At 37.7% G+C, this 23,808-nt stretch overlaps 1 protein-coding gene across 1 annotated transcript; it reads right to left on the bottom strand.

Annotated features, from left to right (window-relative positions):
* Nucleotides 1-9,416: 9,416 nt before the first annotated feature.
* Mtpalpha (monolysocardiolipin acyltransferase Mtpalpha) lies at nucleotides 9,417-22,178 on the bottom strand. Its single transcript, XM_014241561.3, has 5 exons — nucleotides 21,958-22,178; nucleotides 21,166-21,878; nucleotides 20,205-21,115; nucleotides 10,231-10,366; nucleotides 9,417-10,058 (listed from the first exon to the last, which is right to left on the bottom strand). The coding sequence occupies exons 1-5, from the start codon at nucleotides 22,022-22,024 to the stop codon at nucleotides 9,549-9,551; spliced, it is 2,337 nt and encodes a 778-aa protein (XP_014097036.2). The 5' UTR covers nucleotides 22,025-22,178; the 3' UTR covers nucleotides 9,417-9,548.
* Between the last annotated feature and the right edge of the window lie 1,630 nt (nucleotides 22,179-23,808).

Below are 23,808 nucleotides of genomic sequence, written 5' to 3'. Positions count from 1 at the left end.
ATTACGCACAGGTAAAAAATTGTAATACTATGTTCACACAAGGACTCTTTTCGTCTCCCAAAATGGTTCTTTAGCGAGAAGATGAGGGACCGCGCTATTGATACTAGAATGGTACTAGAAGTTGTTGTTGTTGTTGTTGTTGTAGCGGCAGAATTCTGCAGTTGAAAGTCCTTGGCCGGATAAAAATCCGGGCCCGTTCCGGTTATAGACCCGACTTTCATCGGAACGATGTACTAGAACGCTCTATGTTCTTGTTCGTTCCAGTTCGTTGCTATGCAATTCGGCATTCCGTTTCATTTCGAATTATTTTCATGGCCGTAATAGCGCTCCGTTTCAGATTAATATATACAATATTTTTGAAAATTTGAATTTGATTATCTATTTTTGTATGTAAAATGCAAAGATGAATGTATAAGTCTACAATGCAATAGAAATTTTTAATCAAATATATTTACGTACACCGCGCACATAAAGCGTACAAGAATTTTAGAATGTGATATGAAAGAAAATGCAGAAAAAGAGTTAATACCCAATTTATTGGGCAGGGCACAGCAATTTAGTTGAAGGTTAAGATCTCAGTCCCGCATTTAAGATATTAAATAAAAATGCCCGTTTAATTTTGGGGGGACATATGTATATTCGTTCAGAATTATTGTGACAATTTCATTGAAACAACTGAAATTTCAATTTTAACAAATTAATATAGGATGTCCACGGGTGGTGCGGTGATAATCTCATTGCGTGGGAAAAGCTGTGTCGGGCATGACCGTTGTCTAATCGAATGTAGGTTTATACAATGATAGCAGTGAAATTCCAAGCCTCATGTTGATTGTATGTGTGGTGTGTCATTGTGTGGTATGATCGTCTATGATGTTCTCAGATGTGGTGGGTGGTAATAGGGTGTGTCAGTTTTTTTAGGATAGCGTGGTGTGAACATGTGCTCAAGGCGTAGTGTGGTGTATTGGATGCGGATGCCTAGCAAATTTAGCCTTAACTATAACACTATCAATTTTTTCTTGATATTTAATTTAATTGATCTAAACTCTATCTCCCGATGGAAAGAAATACCGTTGATGAAAAGCAATGCCTTAACTCTTTATCGAAAGGTGACCTTCGCTCACCACTTTGTTTTCATTGGTGCGTAATCAAGGATAAAATGATCCAAAACTCCTCTCTTTGCGTTATGAGCGAGCTCATGATCTCGTCGTTTACTTTGGCAGCACTGAAAGTCAATGTGCTACTGAACAGATGACAAGCAAACAACGAACTACCACTAAGAATCCCGCAAAAATAAATTGAGAAATCAGTGGGTTATTGCGAGATCAGATTTTTTAGTGACTTTTACGTGTGTTTCTAATCTTTACTTAAAGTGATTTAATATAGTTTTGTTTTTTAAGAAAGAGCGGGTATTATGTCTCAGAGTATTGGTTTGCCTAGCAGTACCAATTGCCAACGTATATACATATTTTGGTTAGAATTCACCACAAATATTATTCGAACTTTGACTTCCGAACACGTTGTCAAAAAATATTTGTTCATTGAGTATATAAAAAAAGAAGTTATGTTCATGTAAGTATTGACATATTTAAATATTTTCTTACATTGAGCTTTAAAAGTTAATTTTGAAAATCCTTTGTGATTAAAATAGGTAGGTAGCTAGGTAGAGTGGCTGTCTAACGACGCACCTAGGCCTATAGGAGGCCCATTGTGATATAATTTTATTGTGATATATAATGTTCTCTCCCTCTATTGTCTCCTCTCTGAACCAATCTGTGCTTCTGACGGATCTCATCAGTACAAATAGTTTTATATTAGCAACTTCCGATATGTCGCCAAGGAATCCACGACCGATAGTTGCGTTTCTTTTCCTGTATAAAGCTTTACATTCACATAGATGCTTTACAGTCTCCTCTTCTTCTACTTCTTGACAGCTTCTACAATAATCGTTGTAAAGTACGCCTAGCCTGCTGGCATGTCTGCTGACCTGTTAGTACTCCTATCAGAGTTCTTATGTCATTCCTTTTGAGTTTTAATAGTCGGTTTGTACGACTCACGCTCCATTCCAGCCACGTTAGTATGCTAATTAAGTAAGTTATTGATTGGCTCAACCGAGACTCAGCTGGATTTATAGCATATTCGCTGATAAAGTTTTGCCAGAGGCATAAAAATTCCCTCTTTTTCAGAAGTTAATTGTAAAGTGGTACCTGTTCCGGTTAGTTCGTCTGCTTCGCAGTTACCAGGGATATCATTATGCCCTGGAACCCATTGCAGGTTTATCGTGAAGTAGGATGTTAGATCCTCTAATAGATCAAGACATTCTTTCACTATCTTTAATGAGACCATAGCAGACTTCAAGGCCGCTTGGCTAAAACATAATATTGTGATTCGGCATGGGCCACGTGGCCACTTTTCTTTTCTGAATGAATTTGCTTTTGTTTTAATATGAAATATTTAGAAAATATAGAGCGAATTTGCTTGAATATTAATAGTCGATGATGGTGCGTCTGTGCTTTTTTGTCCCTTGCGCAAATGTTTAATTTTGTACAAATGGCATATTGACGGATATTTATGCAAATATTTGTGAATGCGCATGAAGGCACGGCAACTTCGTGAAATATATTGCGAAAGTTTAGATCCTATCCGACATCCGACGAATAGATTAGATTAGAGGTATGCACCGCGACCTCTGGTCTATTGTGCCCTCCCCTAAGTCATATCGACTCATGTAGCCCCAGCATGTTAAAAGAAAAATTAATTATTTTTTTCCTTTGACAACTATTTGTATGAATCAATTTCTAAATTAAACTTCTTGGATTCTTATACCGGCAATTACGTGATCGCCTTTATTTGTAAATAATATTTTCACTGTATTAAATAGTTTATTGTATATGTAAAAGTATTTAATGTATATCATTGCCATAGCATCGAATGACCGAATATACTATCTATAATACAAAAATGCACTGAATGTGTTGCTAAGCGCAAATCTCGAGAATAGCTGAACCGATCGCTAATTCTTTATTTTTAGAATATGGCTTGAAGTACGAGAATGGTTCTTAAGCAGAGAAAAATTAAAAAAAATGTCTGAAAAAGCCTAAAACCAACACTTTTCTATACTCCCATACAAACAATTCGTAATCTTACTAGTCTATATGTAGATAAAAGAGAGTAGTGTTAAAATATTTATAACCTAAGAACGGTTTAACTGATTTGGCTTAAAATTGGTGGGGAGACAGCTTAGAATCGCCTATTTTAAATCATTTGCTAATATTTGTTAATGAAAAAGAAAACATTAATTAATATAGTCGGAATGACATCACATAATCTTCGGTTGAAAGTAATTTCAATACACGTCAATTATGCAACATTACAGATAGATAGATAGATTAGTTTTGAGGTATGCACCGCAACCTATGGTCTATTGTGCCCTCCCCTAAGTCATATCGACTCTCTGCTTCTTGAGCCTGCAATGGCCGGTGTAAAACGTGACAAGCAGCCGGAATTTGTTCCTCGGGAGATTGATTACGATTTTAAACCGTTTACGGTCGTAACCCCCCATTAGCAACCTGACATAGCGCATGCCTAGAAGTTGTTGCCAATGTCTATCCCTGCCTGCCCTTTCCTCCCTAAGGAGCATTTCTTTAATGGTATGTGGGCCAACCGCTACGCATGGTTCTAGTCCTAGCATTTTTGTGGAGGCTGCAGAGCGGGCCAACTCGTCAGCCAGTTCATTCCCGGCTATAACCCTGTGGCCTGGCACCCAAATAAGGTGCACTCGGTGGTTGTTTGAAAGGCTGTTCAGCTGTTCTATGCACTCCTGCACTAGTAGGGATCTGACCTCATAGGCAGAGATCGATTTTAGTGCCGCCTGACTATCGCTGAGTATAGCAATATTTTTATTGCGATAGTTGCGTTGGAGGTTTATCTCTACACACCGACTTATAGCATAGACCTCGGCTTGGAAAACTTCCCATGGGAATGGAGAGTTTGGTGCTTGGCCCAGCGACCCCTGCACCAATCCTCTCCGCCGTTTTCGGGCCGTCGGTGTACCACTTGATAGTGCTTTCCCTTAGCAGCAGGTCCAGCGAGGAATCATTCCATACTTGACCGTGCTGGGCATCTCTAACACTCTGCCGTCAAGGGATAAAGTTCTGAGGCCTGACCGAGACCTCTGTCTAGTGAAGGGAATGATTGTAGTTTTAGAGGGGTTGATGTTTAGGCCAACCCCACTACACCATCCTTTTGCCAGCCCCAGCCCCCTCTGTACGATATCGCAGAGTGTGTCTACGAATTTACCCCTAGCAAAGATAACAATGTATCCCTGACAGCGGATTCCATTGCACAAGGAGATCGTCCACAACTAGGCTCCAAAGTAGGGGGGATAGCACTCCACCCTGTGGGCAACCTTTTGTTGTGCCAAGATGAATTTTAGTATCTCTTACCGAGGTTTCAGCTACCCTAGTGAGCAGTACGGCTGTGATCCATCTGCATACTGGTGCTGCCACACTCCCTTTCTCCAGTGCTCTTGACATGCTTTAGTGAGATGTATTCTCAAAAGCACCTTCGATGTCAAGGAAGGCGCATAACATCACCTCAACCCCATCTAACGAACTCTGGATCTCCAATGTTAGCTGATACATAGCAGTATTTGTTGATCTGCCTGCTCTGTAAGCATGTTGCTTCGCATGAAGCGGTGAAGCCTTCAGCACCTTCAATCGTATTTCGTGGTCGATGATCTTTTCCATACTCTTAAGTAGGTAGGAAGTAAGACTAATTGCCTGAAGGACTTCGCCAATGAGTAGTCTTTCCTTCCTACCTTGGGCATGAAGATCACCGTTGCAGTGCGCCATTGTTCTGGGATATATGCTAGCGCTAGGCTATCCCTCATCAGTTAGGCTGCACCTGTAGTCCTCCCAGTTCCCGGTACGCTTAGCCTTGTTAAATAGTTTGCGTATCGTGTTCCTTAGTTCTGAGAGATTATTAGACCACCAGGAGCAGCTGCGGCTTTTGGTAGTTGTCTTTAAGGGACAGCTGCTGTAATATGCCTCTATAATGGATTGGTTTAACGCAGACAGTCTGCTCTCCAATCCAGAAGCCGTTGCACTTCTATCCAGCTGCCCCTTTCTACCAACATTTGTTTCAAGCGAGTCCCTTAAAGTGGCCCAGTCTGTGTTCTTAGGGATATGCTTGGGAGGGAGTTGTTTGACCTCTATCCCCAGTGCGAATTTTATGATTAGCTGATCTGACATTGAGCGTTCTGATGACACTCCATTGCGAGATCAGCCCTGCCATAGATTCGTTACTAAAAGTGATGCTCAGCACCTCCCTTCTAACCCTAGTTACAATGGTGGGTTCGCACCCCCCGATTGCTTTGCTTAGGTTTTTACTGACTATAAATTCAATGAGAGACTCACCCCGTGTGTTGCAGTCCGTGCTGCCCCATTCCGTATGGTGGGCGTTGGCGTCACATCCTAGGACGAGGGGCAGCTTATTTCTTCTGCAATAATCCACCAGGTTGCCGACTGCCTCTGGAGGTGCAGTCGGAGTCTTCCCCAGAAAGTAGGCCGCTGCCATGACGAAGTCCGCTCTTTCGTCGTTTTTTGCTTGTACAGCGACCAGATCCTGTGTTAGGAACTCTGAAATACAAAAGAAATCAATATCGTTCCTAACTACTACGCAGGTTCTGGGTCCACCCACTAGGTCCGTGAGCCCTTCCAGAAGCTCTTGCGTGGAGGGTAGCGCCCCACTTGTGCGCCTTTCTTCACCAGCATTTTGTCTCCTGTATCGCCCTCGGTGGTCGTTTTAGACTTGTATGGCCTCAAGACCACCGAGCTGAACCTATAGTTCAGACGGACGCTCTCCCTCCGGACGAATTTATACGATTCGTCGTCTATGCAGAGGTTTGAGCCTCCACCCTGAATTCTCGGCCTTGCTGCTCACAACTCGCCTGACCGTTGTACTGAGGCCCTCATTTTGGTTTCTAATGAGCCCGAGAGTAAACTCATATGTACTTTGCGCAGAAGATGGGGTCATTCCAGCCTGCCAGCTTGGGTGCGATCTGCCTCAGCCAGCCAGCAGACCTCTCATCCTTGCAGTCAACCTGCAACATGCCTCCTTTAAAATATACGCCATGGAAGGAGATCCAGACCCTCTGAACACCTCTTCCATGAGTAGGTCTTGGAACACGGTGTACTCCTCCGACCCCAGCGTCTTCACCGGGTAGTTCAGAGGCAGCACAGCCATGCGAATACCTTTGAAAACATCCGCGTATCTGCGCTGTCCCTCCACTGCCCGAGGGGGGGAGTTCGGGGCGATCTGATCCTCCTCGAGAGAGTTTCTGTGGGGTTCGCTTTTTCCGAGCCGGCCGCAGTGGATTTCGCCCGCTGAGCGCTGCTGCACGAGGGCATATCATCATCGTCGTCCCTGGCATGCTCCTCGAACAGCGCCCGAGCCTCTAGCGAAAGGGCACTCAAGCTTGTGTTGTTATCTTTGTCCGTGTTCGTTCACTGTTGTTGTCGCCTTGTTCCGTTGGTTGTTGTTGTGTTTGTTGTAGGTTCTTTGTTCATCTTGTTCGTACGACCTTTTAGTAAGGGGTCCGGTCGGTTTTGTAAAGATATATTGTCAAATAAACAAGCTGTCCATACAAGGGCATGATTTTGATCGTTCAGTTTGTATAGCAGCTATATGCTATAGTGGTCTGATAACGGAGATTCTGACAAATAAGCAGCTTATTGGAGAGAAAAAGACGTGAGAAAAATTTCAAATCGATATCTTAAAAACTGAGGGATCAGATGGATATCTCAAAACTGAAGGAGTAGTTCGCGAATACAGGTACCCCGGACGGATAGAGGCACATGGCTAAATCGACTCAGCTCGTCATGCTGATCATTTATATATATATATTATAGGTTCTCCGACGTTATCCTTTGGGTGTTACAAACATCGTAGAAAACTTAAAATACTCTGTTAAAAATGTTGTGAAAGAATTGAACATTCATTATTCAACGAAATTGTGAATGGAAGCAGAAACTGTATAGCGCGAAATGTATGTATGTATATGAAATGCGGGTCAATTCAAGAGCATATAAACTGGAATTGAAACATACAACTGTAAAATTGACATAGAAATTAAATATACTATTAGGGTGGGCCCCAATCTACAACATCCCCGACCCCGTGAATAAACCTGATTCACCACCAACAATTTCCAGAACACCTCGAAGTTCGTATGTCTGTTCATCGGCTCTCGCCTTCAAGCCCTGGGTATTCTCGCTCTACCTTCCCTCGGCACCACTCTCGCCGTGGAGCACTAGGGTCGCAAATGAACACCAAGTCATCTTCTTTCAACGGCTTCGTTCGTTGGCTCCATTTTACTCGGCGAGACAATGTAGGAAGGTATTCAGTAATCCACCTGTTCCAAAAATGATCCCTCAATTGACGAACGCTACGCCACTGCTTGAGTGATACACAATTTTTTTTTCAAGTTCGGTGTCTACTATCGGAGTATGTGATACATTTGCGGCTCCAAGAATGAAATCAATGGGAGTTATCGACTGGTCCTGGTCTGCGGTGATAGACAAATGCGTCAGTGGTCGATAATTAACGATGTTTTCAGCTTCAATAAGAAAACTATTCAGAGTATGCTCCCTTGGTGCAACTTCTTTCAAAGAGTGACATAAAACTCGCTTGACACACTGTACCATTCTCTCCCATGCACTACCTTCCGATGGATTAAATGGTGAATTAAGTACCTATTGGATATTTTACTGCGATAATTCACTTTGTAGACGTACGTAATCGAATACTTCTGTGAATCGCTTGACTTCTCGGTCAGCACCAACGAAAATCTTTCCATGTCCGAAATAATCCTTAAGGGCGCACCTCGCCGGTTGACGAAATTACGTATAGCAATGATACAGGAGTCGGTACTCAAGTCATGAGCCCGTTCTAGGTGCACAGCTCGCACAGTGAGGCACTTAAATAGAGAGTGAGTCTGTCCACAGGAAGCAGTCCTATCCAGGGAGCTACCGGAGTAGCTTTATTTAAACGGCATACACCACAACTGGCAATCACGCTACGCAACAAACTTCTTAGTCGTGGCACCCAATGGACGGATATCTCCAACGGTAGCTTCTAAGATCTGGTGGTACACGAGGCTGTGATGATGTAACACCAATAGCCTTATAAATGCATGATTTGGCGGAAGAATAATAGGACGCCGTGCGCTAATTGTTAGCCAGCTAGCTGCGTCAATGCGTCCCTGCACTTGGAGAACGCCTTCTTCGCCTATGTACGGCGAAAGTTGTAATAACGGGCTGTTGCGAGAAATGTCCTGACCGCTTTCGATGGGCTGGATCTCTGTTGCATACACTTCACGATGCACTAGGAGACATAAGAGGCGTTTGGCATTACCTACTTTTTTTGCGCTTAAACCATAGCATTGGTCTAGCTGTCCGCGGCGGCGACAATTTTTGATGAAGCGTTTAAGCCAGGCAATGGCTTTTACCGATCTTGTAAATGAAGAAAAATTATTAAAATTCAGAAAATTACGACTCATGATGACTGAGGCAAATTTAGATTGTAGCTCTTCCAATAAAATAAAAGCTAAAATAGCGGAACTCTTTGTAAACTTTGATAGAATTGGCATCAAATTTATTCATTTGCAAGTTTTGTCACATTAGCAAACAGCTTATTCGAATATTGGTTTTGCATATGTCCGAAAAGACGAAAATTCAGTTGAATTCTGTAACACCATTGAAAATCAGAATTGATTTGCATTTATGAAAACTAAGCAAATCTGTCTTGGATTCCACAACTGAGATTTGTAGCTATAAATTATTGTTGTTTTTGTCTGTTTTTTAGCAGCTCTATAGTTGGACCTTTTTCTATATTAGGGTGTAAAGATGTGATAAAAAAAAAACCTTTAATAAAGCAACAAAGTTTTAAGATGGAATGTTTTTCTCATATAAGCATACATATTTTAGTAAAATATAATTTTTACATTTATTGCAGTATTCTAATCTAAAGAGCCGGAATTTCAAGCGTTTTGTAGATAGCATCGAAAAAATAGTTTCGAGAAAATCGTGTTTCAAGCTTTAAAATAGGACTAAACTAACGGAATTACAATAACAATAAAGCGGCTTTGAAAATAATTTGAATTTGGAAAAATCCCTTTAACGAGATATTTTTGAATATCTTAAATATTGAAGTATGAAAAAATCAATTTTCAAAATGTAAAGGTAGAAAAAATATATATACAAATTGAAACGAGACTTTCATTTTAGTTCTAAATGAGAAGTCATAACATACAAGCCTTGATATTACCTACCCTTAAGCTGCATTCAGCTAATGAATTTGATGTAAGAATATAAGAAACGACTCTTGGAATAGAGTATATTTTATGAATTTTAAAAGTATTTGATTTAGGATAAATTGTATATATTTTTTACTTAATGAGTAAAAAAATAGCTTATTTCACATATTATAATGTTACTTTTTCCATATAGTGATTTCATATATACAAGTTAGTTTGTTTATTTACGTATATATTATAATTTAGATGCTCCAGCGTCAGCGTTTGGATAAAATTTCTTAGATGAATCTTTCGCCATATCCACTAAGGTTTGTGCAGGCTTAAATGCGATGCCATACAGATCTGCATATGACTTCATCTTTTCTACTAATTTTAATGCTGTATAATGATCGACCCATCGGAATGGTCCACCTGAGAAAGGAGGAAATCCTAAACCAAATACAGCACCAATATCACCTTCTAAAGGATTATCCAAAATTCCTTCTTCTAAGCAGAGAACAGCTTCATTAACAAATCGAGATACCATTCGTAAAGTTAAGTCTTCTGTTGTATTTGCTCCCTTTGAGACAAGAGAATATTTCTCTTTTACAATGCTAATGAAATCCATGTTTACTGGACGACTGCCCTTTCCTTTAGTTCCATCGTATATAAATATGCCTTTCCCGGATTTCCTCCCTAAAAATCCCGATAGAACTAAATCTTGCATCAAATTTAAATTTCCTCCACTAAACCGTTCTCCGAATGCCTATAAAATACATAAAGTAAATGAAATATTTTAGATTTGCGCATATTTTTTAGATTAATATAATATTATATATAAAATTTAAATGGAGGTGAAATGTTTAAACAAAAAAATGTTTAAATAAATTGTTATGGAACGTTCCAAATAGTTGTATCGCAGGGAAAATGTAACTTACTTTGGCCAAATCGAAAGCAATGTGTGCACCCACATCAATTCCAACCTCATCAAATAATGTAGCAGCGCCTACTGGAAAACCAAATCGTTTTGTTAAATTGTCAAGTTCAGTTGGTTCCACGCCCTCCTGAATAAGCCTATAAATTCAAATCACATGTAACAATGCATTTACAAGCGAACTCAAAATACGAATATTAAAAAGAGATATGTACATTTGTACATAAATATATGCTTATATGTATACAGATGTATATATGCATATGTATATGCTTCCCAAAGTATCTAAATGCGGGTAGAAAGCTGATTTGATTAATTAACCAGAAACATTTCTAAATATTTATCGTTTATAACCATAATCTAAAAACAAAAAAAACAAAAAAAATAAAAAATAAAAAAGGAAGGGCTAAGTTCGGGTGAAACTGAGTATCCTATATACCCCTATTACGGTTTATAATTCCACTCCGTTGAATCGTAATTAAAGCAATTCAAATTAAGATCAACATAACTCTATTTTGTATTACGAACTACAACTTGGGCCGTATTCTCAATATATGGTTTAGTGTTTAACCAGATCGGCATGGTTAGCAATCATCTGTTAGTTAAGTTCTGGTAAACTTTACCGAAGGAGTCTTGGTTAGTTTCTAACCAGAACATGAAATGACAGCTGTCAGCTCTAAAATCTATAAGAAAAATTTTACTGCATAAACGGCGTTCAGACGGAGACTCTTTTATCGCTCATTATTATTATATATTATTCTTATTTGCGTTTATGTATGCATATTACATAGAAAGATACGTTAATAATATTTATATTTCTGAATATAATGTAAATACTCCTTTGAAACCGAGTCGAATTGCGTAGCAGCCAGCAGTTACGGAAAAGAACACAAAGCGTGTCACCCGAGCACGAGCGGCACGGTTTCTTCGTCTCTCCTCGTCATCCCCTATGAAAATCGATTTAAGCGGCAAAAATAGTCCACGTCTTAACATGCACATACAGGGCTCATGAAGTTTAAGGCTCAATCACATAAAATTTTTCTGGATTGCGTGATAGTTCATACTGAAACAACGTAACGCAGAAAACGAAGGTATGCCACAATATACGCTTTGCTTTCAGTGCTTCTCTCAAATAAAAATAGCGAATGTTACTTGCTTAAAAATTTTTTAACCACAGATGCTGCTTGTTATTGCGATTCGTTGTATCAAATTACAGTTTATCTAAATTTAGACTTAGTTATCTACAAACTAGTCCTTCTTACCAAGTACCAAGTTTCACCAAAATATTTTTATTTTTACTCAAGTTACAGCTTGGACGGACGGACAGAGAGGGGGCCGGACGGCCAGACAGTCATTCGGAATTCAACTCGTCTCGTCATCCTGATCATTTATATATAAATACATAACCATATGTCTATCTCTTTAGTCTTAGGTGATACAAACAACCGTAAAGTGAACAAAACTATTATACTCTGTAGCAACATGTGGCAAGAGTATTAAAATTGATAAAATCTAATGCTGGAAACAGTCACCAACGCAAAACCGTAGACCGAATCAGCTGATACGACCTATCTTATGAGAGCGCAGTATAAATGAACACTCACCACCGCTTCTACCGTCCACTGTTACAGACCGTATGGTAGGATATCCGTGAAAATTGGATTTTTCCCGCAGAATTGCCAGTATCGATATTTAGTAGTATAAAAAATAAACTTTAATATATTTGAAATATTCATGAACTAACTCAAAATTATAGTCGAACAAATTTATTTATAAATAGGTAGATTATTTTTAATAGTTGGATTTCACAACTGATTTCTGTGTTCACTACGGGCATATATTTTGACAAATTTTGTATGGGTCGTAAGTGCGGAAGGACGGAACATCGGTGAATGTTTCCTGCATAAATCGTTTGAATGTGACAGTTTGCCGACTTGCTCTGGAGCAGTGATCGGCGGCCCATAGCACGTGGGCAAGGATGACATCTTTGATTTGACAGAGCGAGCTGTTAAAACCCACATTTTTTATAACATTTGTCAATCATGCCACTGTCGAGAGAAAATGGATGGGGTATTTTAAAAATAACTTTTGGGCATTTGCATTTCGATATTATTATAAGTTCCTCGGTTTCCGTATATACAGCACTAAATACGTGTATTCATATTATATAATTTTTAAAAATCATATAAAATAATAGATAAATATTAGCGGACCCGACATTCACGGATTTTACGCAAAAACAACTTTGATTGAGATGTGTTTCTAGCTTATAGCGTTTTTAAAGGTTCTGGTGGCGGATTAGTGATGGCAGTGAAATTTTTCCAGATGCGCAACATAAACCGGCCGATTCACTATTGTAATCGAAAGTATGACAATATTGACATTCTTTGTTCATACTACCCATAATGATTAGCAAATGTGATGAAAAGTCTATTTCAGGGTCATATTCAAACGCAAGGCGATTAAATGATACTCGTGCCAGTGATCGATGATTTTGCACCCGCTGTCGTTCATTTACTCTGTGAGCGTCGGCCACTCGTTGACGCGCCTCTCGTTGCCTTAACGTATTAACACAAAGACGTTGATTGCATTGCTCTGAAGTCTCATTTGCAAAAAATTATCTAGTGGATCGAATTGTGAATCCAAACCATTCTCAAACCCCCTTGAATACACACAAAAAACTGCATCAGAATCGGTCCAGCCGTTTAGGAGTTTAATTACAAACACACGTACATAAGATTTATATATATAAAAATAGAAAAAAGCTATAACAAAGAACCAATACAACTCGTAATAAAATATCATGATTTTATGATTAACCCTTTAAATGCAAATATTTCGAATTTATAACAAAGAATAGCAAACAAACTTTAGTTGCACGTTATTCAAAAGTATTTGTGCTGTTCCTTGAGCTGTTCCCTAATCTTCATAATCAGGGAAAGGGAATGAGAGAAAAATTAGGCAATATGAGAGAGTCTCGTATGTGCACTTTTACACAGGGACTCAAAAGAGTCTCAAACCAGTTTATTGTGGGCGAGGGGCGACGAGGAAAGACAAAGGGACCGTGCCACTCGTGTTCGGGTGGCACGCTTTGTGTTCTTGTTCGTAACAGCTCGCTGCTACCCTTTTCACTTTCAAATTCTTTGAATGGTTGCAAGAGCGTTCGGTTTCAAATGAATTCGATCGCAAATTTGAGTTCTGTTATCTATTTTTGTATGTAATATGCAAATATGTATGCATAGAATAATAGAAATATTACGACAAATTGTAAATAAGGAGAAAATTAAGATATAGATTATGGAGTAAAGAAATTATGAATTTTTAATACGGAGTAAAGAAATTATGAGTTTTTAATACTTAAAGATTAGGAAATTCCTATTATAAATTTGGCCTTGAAAGTATTAGTAGCGGATATTCAATACATTCTTGTGGATTAGGGAATTCCCGTCTTTAGTATTTCTTTGAAACTATTTAGCGGGTAGGTACTTGTATTATGCATATTGTTCTACCATATTCATGGTAATTCATTGCAAGCAAAATGTGTGACCATCATCTCAACATACAAATGAAATACGCAGCACGCAGTGTTGCGCAGTCGAACCGCACAAATATTTGTGAAAAGGAATGCAGAAAAACTAGACTCGAGTTGCTGGACTCTTTTTGACCGTGTGAATGCACAGAGCGACACCAAAAGAAAATTTGAAAAAAATTAGAAAATTTGAGTCCCTGTGTAAAAGTGCACTATCATGCCAGCCTTGCTGCGGGCACTCTCTGAGCCGCTGTGTTTCAGACTTGCAAAAATTATTATACCGTAGAAACGTGTCAGTCAGGACGATTCTTTTTTTTTAATCCCGTATATGTTGATAATGATCATGTTGATAAATATTAAATTGGGTGAGCGTTGGGATACAAATGTGTTGGTAGGGAACAATTGTTGTGAACGAGCCTTAATTTTTTTCTGTTTGGTTGGCATGACAGCTATCAAACATATTGAATAACTATAAAGTCATTGAACAACATCATATTTTTTCAAAAAACACTTGCGAAATTTTGCTGACACGAAAGAAAATCAGTTTTGCATCGACTTGTCATTGGCGATGAAAAATAGGATTTATTTTAAGAATCCTAAACGGAGAAAATCAATCAAAACCAAATTAATCCGGGACAACCATCATGCAATGCTCTGTTTGGTGGGATCAGAAGGGTGTGGTATATCATGAGCTTCTAAAACCTGATAAAACTGTTAATACTAATCCCTAGAGACAACAAATGATCAATTTGAACCATGTAATGATCGAAAAACGGCCAGAATGGGCCAGAAGATGAAGGCAGAGTAATTTTGTTACACGACAATGCACCTGCACACAAAGCAAAATCGATTCAGGATACAATCAGAGTACTTGGCCTACCGATTACCGTTTGTTTTCATCGATGGTACACGCATTGGCTGAGCAGCACTTCGAATCCTGCGCAGAAGTCGAAAATCGGGTGTCTGATTAGTTTGTTTCAAAAGACGAACATTTCTATTGGCATGGTATCCACAAATTACAAGAAAGTTGTTAAAAAATGTCAATAGTTTGAATAAATTAATTTTACTTTATTAATCAAAATTAGTATTTCATTTTCATACCGGTACACCTGGTAATTTATATTAACATGACCAAAACTTATGTGCTGGGTTTAACCCTTCTCCAATTCATTGAAATTCTTAACACCAAGTACGCCAACGTTTTATTTTCAATTAAATGGCTTTTAAAAATTTTTTGTTGTGGTCATACTTCTTATATTGAAATTATGCTCAACTCTCCTTTTCACTCAGTGGAAATGAATGTAAAGATATCTAAATATAGTTGTTGAAAAAGTTTTAATTATTATGGAACACCATGTTGTTGAGCGGCAGATTTCTGCCGAGTTGAAAGTTGAAAGATTTCTGCTATTTTCCAGTTTTCTGCCGAGTTGAAAGTCCTTGGTCGGATAAAAATCCGGTCCTTCCGGTTACGTAGACCTGACTGTAGTGGGAACGGTATGGAACACCATATTAGTGGCCTAAGTGAATGAAGAGCATCAAAACTTTTCACAAATTTAATTTTACTCAAAAAGTGCATTCCTAGGATTGGCAATTTTTTATCAACTTCTTATGTTCACAACATTTTACACAGTTCTTTAATTTTAGTTTTACTATTTTCCAGTTTTCGGGATTTTATCTATGATCTCAACAAATTAATCAATTTGTTTTTTTCTATGTACAAAATAGCAGATTAAAGATTGTTTTAAATCCTTTATTTACCTGTTTTACATTTTCTAATAATACTGTATTGAAATAAACTGCACTTATGTTCAACTACATCTGCTGTAGTAGTTTTTTAGCATTCTATTCAAACGCAATGGCAGTGTTAAAAACTGCAAGACGACAAAAAAGTTGAAGTTCAGCCGAATTTTTGACGGAAAATACAGTGGAGTTGGAAACCGCAGTGAGGACTAAATTTAAATGCTCAAATTTTTTTTGATATACACATTTTTTTTTTAGATTTGGAGAACCTCCTCTATTAGCCATAGCAATGTTAACTTTGAATTCGGGAGGTGCTATTCTAAATCCAAACCAAAAATTGACCGATAAAATAATTATAATCATTAAATGTAGCATATGGGAATAGGTAAAGTTGATGGATAAATTTGACCAATTTTCACCACCAAATAATAGTATATCCATGAAATGCCTTCACTTTACCATATTTTTGGAAGATAGCTCACAGATTGACAAGATATAAACGGTACCGGACGTGTGGAAATTTACCTATATTTTCGGCTATCTATGGGCAGTGAGAGTGGCTATCATTCGATTTCATCTATTTTCACACTATATGGTATAAGGCGATGCTAGAAGAAATTGTCCTAAGTGAGTTTGGTTGATAGTGGTTTGTGAGATATCTACATTTAACCTATTAAAGGGCAGGACGCCCACTTTTTAAAACAATTTAAACCACATGCCCCTCCCTGTTTTGATGCCCTGTTCCAAATTGCAGCTTTGTTTGTTAGATTTGGTCGTTATAGGTTTTCAATTAACGGCATTAAGCAAGTGTATAGTAGTGGTCAAATTTCGCCCTTCCGCAATACCTCGGAATGCCAAGAGGTTCTTTGATATCCAGATATAACAAAATATACCTTGCACATGGAGAGGGATAGACGAACAGACATATGTATATCCGGAATTCAGTGAGTGACAACATGTTGCGAGAGTATAATAACTTAATTATTTTCCGATTACAATTGTTGTTTTTTGTCTTTAGATTACATCGATTATAACTTCTATATATATACGTACATGCATATCTGTACGCGAGTGTACTACATATTGCCGAATTTCAACTCTGACGGCATAATATTATCTTTAGATTGAGAGAAAAATTAGGTTATAAAATTTCCAATACATAGTACATAGGAATGAAATAAAAAAATTTAAATGTTTAACAATAAGGCATGGATATGTTTTGAGTAGAACATTCTATAGTCTCTCGCTAATATCTCAAAGAAAGTAAGGAAAGATTATTATTGGAAAAGGACATCTATACATATATATACCCTAGCTACTTTTGTATAATACTTGAATTCTTTATTATATCTATGTATATTGCCGATTGGCTAAACTTTACACATGATTGTCAAAAAAACGACAGAACGTCGTTAATTTATGCGTAAACTAAGTGAAGAACTAGCATTGCCGATGATTGAACATCGCACGGCGAATCCACAAGTAATGCGCCACTTTTCAACAAAGATTGCCATTGAAAGTGTATTAGGCCATATACTGACAGAAACAGTCGTGATAAATCCTGGTCCAGAGACTCCAAAAGATAAAACCGGAAGGAAAAAAGTAACAGGATCTTGTCATGTCTGCTATGCTTTGCCAATAAAAAGTCGGCGAAAGACACGACATAGGCCTTGTCAATTGTCACCATCCTGTGTGCGACGAGCACTCAGTTAATCGTGTACAATGTGTTCAATGTCATTAATTATAAAAAGTGTTATATTTCTTTATTTTTTAATAAAATTTAGTTGCATGCATTAATTAAAATTATATAATAAGTAAATATGTACTTAATGACCCCCACTTCGTCGGTCACCCCTTAAAAAAAAGTTATGGAGTTTTACGCGTAGATTACAAATCCGTGAGCGGAAAGTGAATTTTTCCAATAATTTATGTATATTTTCAATATTTATTTACACACTTTGCACATATCACATATTCAAGTCACTTAGTTGTTGTTGTTGTTGTAGCGGCAAAATTCTGTAGAATTCAGATCTCTTAGCTGTAATTACCAGTTCAGTGTGTTAAACATTTTCTTATGAAAAAAATGAAGGTAAAGGGGCTGTGTAGTCAGAGTACAGAAATGGAACCCTGAATATTAAAAAAATATATTTTACTTCTCAATTTTTGAATATCATATAATTTGGGAATATGCTGTTTTCACGAAATTTTAACCCTTCATATAATTTTTTTGAAGGGCGGCTAAATCCACTGAAATTGTATTTCACAGACTCCCTTCACATACCATCTGCAACCCCAACCCCCTCCGAAGTGGGGGTCATTAAGTACATAATTACCATATAATATTTTTTTCCTATGCTTTCCACTGTGGTACCCGGTTGCTAATGGTGATGGGTTTTAAGTTAAAAAACGACGATTGGAGAGGTTAAAATGAAATATTGAATTTTTAAACTATTCACACAAATACACCGCGGTGGGTACCCGGTTACTAACATAAGGGTTAATGGTTTGTGAAATATGTACCTCAAACCTATTAGAGGGAGGGGGACCATATCCACTTGTTAAAATTCTTTAAACCACAGACGCCTCTAGTTACTTCGATAGGCACGATTCCGATTTCTTTTGTGCTGTGGTCTGATAATATGGACGGATAGAGGAAATATCGGATTAAAATATATGTGTTTCCATATACTCGCCTCAGACTTACAGTTTTCAAAACATTTGTATCTAAAAACCAAAAATTTAAAAGACTAATGCATTTATTTCATTATGCTTAAGACAATTGTGCACATTTTTCTCTTAATATAAGGGTGGCCGTTATTTTCCTTCCGCGGTTTTTGCCTTTTGAATTTCGCGGCTATGTACAAAGCGCTACAGAGCTCGTATCTGGCAACACTATACATAATTTGAAAGGTCTTGACATAACCTACAAAACAACGCTATGCATGATTAGTTTGGATATTGCGTTCAACAGTTATAGACGTGTAAACATGGAGTTCACTAACGCCGAAATTCGCGCTATTTTAAAGTTTTCCTTCGTTAAAGGCAAATCCGCTAGAGAAACTTTCCGTGAGATTAATGGTGTTTTGGGGGATGGTACTCTATCACTTCGAACCGCGGAGGAATGGTTTCGACGATTCAGAGCCGGTGAAAACGACACCATGGATAAGCCAGCCGGCGGAAGACCTGTGACGACAAATACCGATCAAATCATGGAATACATCGAGTTAGACCGGCATATGGCATCTCGTGACATCGCCCAGGAGATGGGAGTTAGTCACCAAACCATTTTGAACCATCTGCAGAAGGCTGGATACAAAAAAATGTTTGATGTTTGGGTGCCGCATAATTTGACGCAAAAAAACCTTCTGGACCGAATCAACGCCTGCGATGTGCTGCTGAAACGGAACGAACTCGTCCCATTCTTGAAGCGGATGGTGACTGGCGACGAAAAATGGATCACATACGACAATATCAAGCGAAAACGGTCGTGGTCGAAGGCCGGTGAATCGTCCCAAACAGTGGCCAAGCCGGGATTGACGGCCAGGAAGGTTTTGCTGTGTGTTTGGTGGGATTGGAAGGGAATCATCCACTATGAGCTGCTCCCATATGGCCAGACGCTTAATTCTACCATCTACTGCGAACAACTGGACCGCTTGAAGCAGGCGATCGACCAGAAGCGTCCAGAATTGGCCAACAGGAAGGGTGTAGTGTTCCACCAGGACAACGCCAGACCACACACTTCGTTGATGACTCGTCAGAAGCTACGGGAGCTCGGATGGGAGATTTTATCGCATCCACCATATAGCCCGGACGTAGCGCCAAGTGATTACCACCTGTTCCTGTCCATGGCGAATGCCCTTGGTGGTGTGAAGTTGAACTCAAAAGTGGCTTGTGAAAAGTGGCTGTCCGAATTCTTCGCAAATAAGGAGGGGGGCTTCTACGAGGAAGGTATTATGAAGTTGCCGTCTAGATGGAAACAGATCATCGAACAAAACGGCGCATATTTTAACTAAATCCGATCACTGTAACACTTTTTATAAAGCATTGAATGAAGAGCAAAAAAGCGGAAGGGAAATAACGGCCAACCTATATATAATATCTGTACACATTGAAATACACCCAATATATGGATTTGTGAGTTTAAAAAAACAACCCTGGTCGGTCCGACACTGGGGTGCCCATTAATCTATATTTTGGATATATTTCAATGTGTACAGTATAATTACAAATTCATCCAACGAAACAAAAAAAAAAACCGCAGCAAGTGTTTTCCACAAATTCACTTTAAACGGTATTGTGTATTGCCCGATTTCCCATATAGGGGCACACGACTATGCAGATAAACGTTTGACATTTTGCTTTACATTTGTTTAAATTCAAAGCATATGAATGTGTGATTAGCTCTTGTAATCCGTGTTTTCTTTAAAACAAAACAAAACCTCTTTCTTTGTCACAAAAAGTTATTATTATTTCGTTAACTGATCAAAAAATTCTATTCCTAAAAGAGCAGCACAAATACAATTTAACGAAAGCACAGTGCGACGTTTTTTGAAAAAATATCGTAAAACTGACGAAGAACTGGCAGAAAAAAGATTCAGGAAGAAAAAGAAGCACTTACTTAAAAGAAGAATTGGTTTCAATTATCAAAAAGAAATCAACAAAAGTTTAGAACGAATTATTAAAACAAATAATTAATAAAATATACGCACCTTATTCCTTCATACAAAATAGTTGATAAAATACGTGTTGTATAAAAACCAGGCCCGTCGTTTACTGTAATCACTACTTTTCCTTGTTTAAGGCCTACAGCCACAGCTTTAGCAGTAGTTTCCTTAGAAGTTTTCGGATGTGTAATTATTTCGAGTAACTGCATTTTGTCAACAGGTGAAAAGTAATGCATGCCTATCAAATTTTCAGGTCTTAAGCTCACTTCAGCGATATTTTTGATAGGTATGGCACTTGTATTGGTTGCGATTATGCAATGAGAAGGAACTATAGACTCCAATTCTGAAATTACTGCATGCTTGATTTTTAGATCTTCAAATACTGCCTCTATAACTATGTCTGCATTTTGAAACTTTTTATAATCGAGTGTAGGTTTTAAATTTGATATTATTTGATTGCATTCCACAACGCTAATTCTTTTTCGCTTCACCTGACCATCTAATCCTTTCTGGATCTGTTCCACACCCCGTGCTAGTCCTTTGATAGATGTGTCTTTAATATACACTTGATATCCATTGTTTACTGATACTTGGGCAATACCTGCACCCATAAGTCCAGCACCTAACACACCAACAGTTTTAACTTCTGATTGTTGATTGCCAAAACGGTTCTTTCTGCATTCATTTTGACCACGAAATAGACTAATAAGGCCTCTTGACTCTGGAGTCATAGCAAGTTCTCCAAACGCCTTGCTTTCAGCTTCATATCCAGCTGAAGTTCCTTTTTCAATACCTGTTTGAATAACATCGATTATTTTTAAAGGTGCCGGGTAAAGACCATTTGACAGTCTTAAAACTTGATTTTGGGCAGTTTTGAATATCTTGTTTCTTATCAAATCTACACCCATAGAGGCCGCCAAAACTTTATCCATCAAACTTTTACTGCCACGATTTACCTTGATATAAATCGTTAAATATAATGAGGCAAATTAAAACATATACCAACCTTTAATTTTCCACTGACAATGCCTTTTGCTGCTTGGATTGCGATTTGTTCTAAATATTGCATGGTATTTTCTTCAATAGGAGCTAATCCTGGTCCTAATGGATTAACTAACATATCTATCAAGCCTATTTTTTTCGCTCTTTCGGCTGTTACGTGTTTTCCCGTGAGACCTAAATCTAAAGTTGTTGTTACGTTAGTAAGTTTCGAAAGCCGCACTGTCCCGCCAGCCCCAGGCAGAAGACCTAATAAGACTTCCGGTGTACCGAGTTTTGTCGTCCTTGCTGTTGTTGCTATACGATAATGACACGCCAAAGCTAGCTCAAGGCCTCCTCCGAGACAGACTCCATTAATAGCAGCCACGATGGGTTTTCGGCTACTTTCCATTTGATGAAAGAAATCTTGTCCTTCTCTCGAAATATTTGAGGCCTCTTCGGAAGTCCTGCATTTTTCAAGCATGCTTATATCAGCTCCAACAATGAAGCAACCTGGTTTACCAGAAATTATCACAGCTGATGTGATACCATTATTTGTTTCGAGTTCTTTTAAAATTGACTTAATCTCAGAGGTCATGGATACATTAAGAGAATTCACTTTTGCATTTTGTAAGTCCAAAGTAACAACTAAAACGTCATCCACAATTTTTTTCCGTAAGTCTTTTCCACTGTCATTCTTGACAATGCTAGAAGCAAATTTTTTCGTACTCATTAATCCACCTTCATATAAAACAAATAAAATTAACAATATATTGAAAAGTACATTTTACGGGTTCAAAGTACAAAATTAAATTTTTACCAAATCGAAAAGAAAGGTTAGTCCTGGACATGAACCCTGGGAATCTCAATAGTTGACTAGCTGACATCTCTTAAAAATTCGCCTTTCCTTTTATTTAAATTAAGCTACAATTGTAATTAACAATCTGCTATATTATTAACAATTACATACAATTAATTTATTTAACTATTTCGACTCCCCTACATATATCGACCTTTATTAGCCGTCTTCACCTGTCATAAATTCTCGCTTACGCCATATATTGGAAAGAGAATTTTTATCATATGAATATTAGACCATACGTACCATATTATAAATCTACAAGTAACCAATGCAAAGATTTTTTGCTGAGGAAAACAGTAAATATGCGATAAACTCTTGTTTCGAAAATATTTTTGAAAGTTTACAGGTTTTAAATAACCTAAACATGAACCTTATTTATTTATTATACACTCATTATATAAATACCTCTTAATAATATTTCAGTCAAAGTTTACATAACATGTGCGGGGAATTCTATCCAAAATATGTATGTAAATACGTGGACAATTGATACTGCTAACCAAAACAATACTGTGCGACAAAATACCCGCTTATTCCTAACAACAAAACTATATTAAATCTCTTTAAATAAATATTAGTAACACACTTAAAAGTCACTAAATAATCTGATCTCACAAATATCCCACTGATTTTGAAATTTATGTTTATGATACCAGGGACAAGGTTCTAGTATCCAAGGATACTGAATAATCCTACAAGTACAAAAGAATCAGCAGTTTTTTTAAGTTCACCTGATCGAAATCTGCCTATTTTGACACAGAGATGTAAATAAAAGATATGTACTTAAATAACTTATTTGTGAACAGGTATATGTAATGATAAACATTAATGAAAACTTAGAAGTATATTTTGGAAACAAAAGTTTATTATATATTTATTGCTTTTCCTCAACACCTCTGAGGTTGCAATATACGCGCGTTGCCAATTTTTTGTGGGTGTTTGGTTCCCCAGGAGCCCAATATATTCACCCATTGTTATAAACAGTTCTAAAACAATATTCTTTTTGTAACAAATATAACTAGAAAAAATATATATACATAAAATCAGGTACACTTCATGAATAGTAATAACATTAACAATATAAGTTGAAATAATCAACTAAATTCAATTTTAATAATTCAATTTTATCAATTAACAAATGCGAGTCAAAACATTCTACTTATATTAATATAATATATGATAAAAACATTTTTAAAAATTAACATTTTAAGCATAACACGGTGTGTTGACACTGCAGTAGATTTGAGTAATTTAGTCGTTTTAGTAGTAGCATATTAGTATGCAACCCGTACCAAGTGTGACTTTAGTAGTAGAATATTTCGGGCAATCCGTACCAAGTGTGACATGTTTGCGTCCGTATTAGTGAGAATCTTAAGGCACAAACAGTTACCGACGCAAAACCGTGGACCGAATCAGCTGATACGACCTATCTTACGAGAGCGCAATGTAAATGATCAGTCACCACGGCTTCTACCGTCCGCTTCAACAGACCGTACGGTAGGATATCCGCGAAAATTGGATTTTTTCCTTAGAAACGAGTGAGCTGAGAGTGAGAGAGCAATCTCTTGCAACGCAGGGTTGCCAATCTCGATATTTTGCAGTAATAAAAAATTAACTTGAATATATTTCGAATATTCTTAAAATAACTCAAAATCACAGTAGAATACACTTATTTATATATGGGCAAACTATTTGTAATAGTTCGATACTAGTTTTGAGCTTTTACATAATGAAAAATTATAACTAAAAAGCTAAATGTGTGAAAAATAGTGTATTCAAAAAGAATAATGGCAACATTGGTGAAATGAA

The sequence above is a fragment of the Bactrocera oleae genome, chromosome 3, assembly GCF_042242935.1.
Source record: "Bactrocera oleae isolate idBacOlea1 chromosome 3, idBacOlea1, whole genome shotgun sequence".
Classification (NCBI taxonomy): Eukaryota; Metazoa; Arthropoda; class Insecta; order Diptera; family Tephritidae; genus Bactrocera; species Bactrocera oleae.
Note: the sequence above shows the minus strand (reverse complement) of the source record. Positions and strands in the feature narration are given on the sequence as shown.

Coding starts and splice junctions, on each gene's coding strand:
- Mtpalpha (XM_014241561.3), bottom strand. CDS start 22,024: ATGTCAGCTAGTCAACTATTGAGATTCCCAGGGTTCATGTCCAGGACT. Junction 21,116..21,165: donor TTGTCAGTGGAAAATTAAAG/GTTGGTATATGT, acceptor ATTTATATCAAG/GTAAATCGTGGCAGTAAAAG. Junction 10,367..20,204: donor ATTTTGTATGAAGGAATAAG/GTGCGTATATTT, acceptor TTGAATTTATAG/GCTTATTCAGGAGGGCGTGG.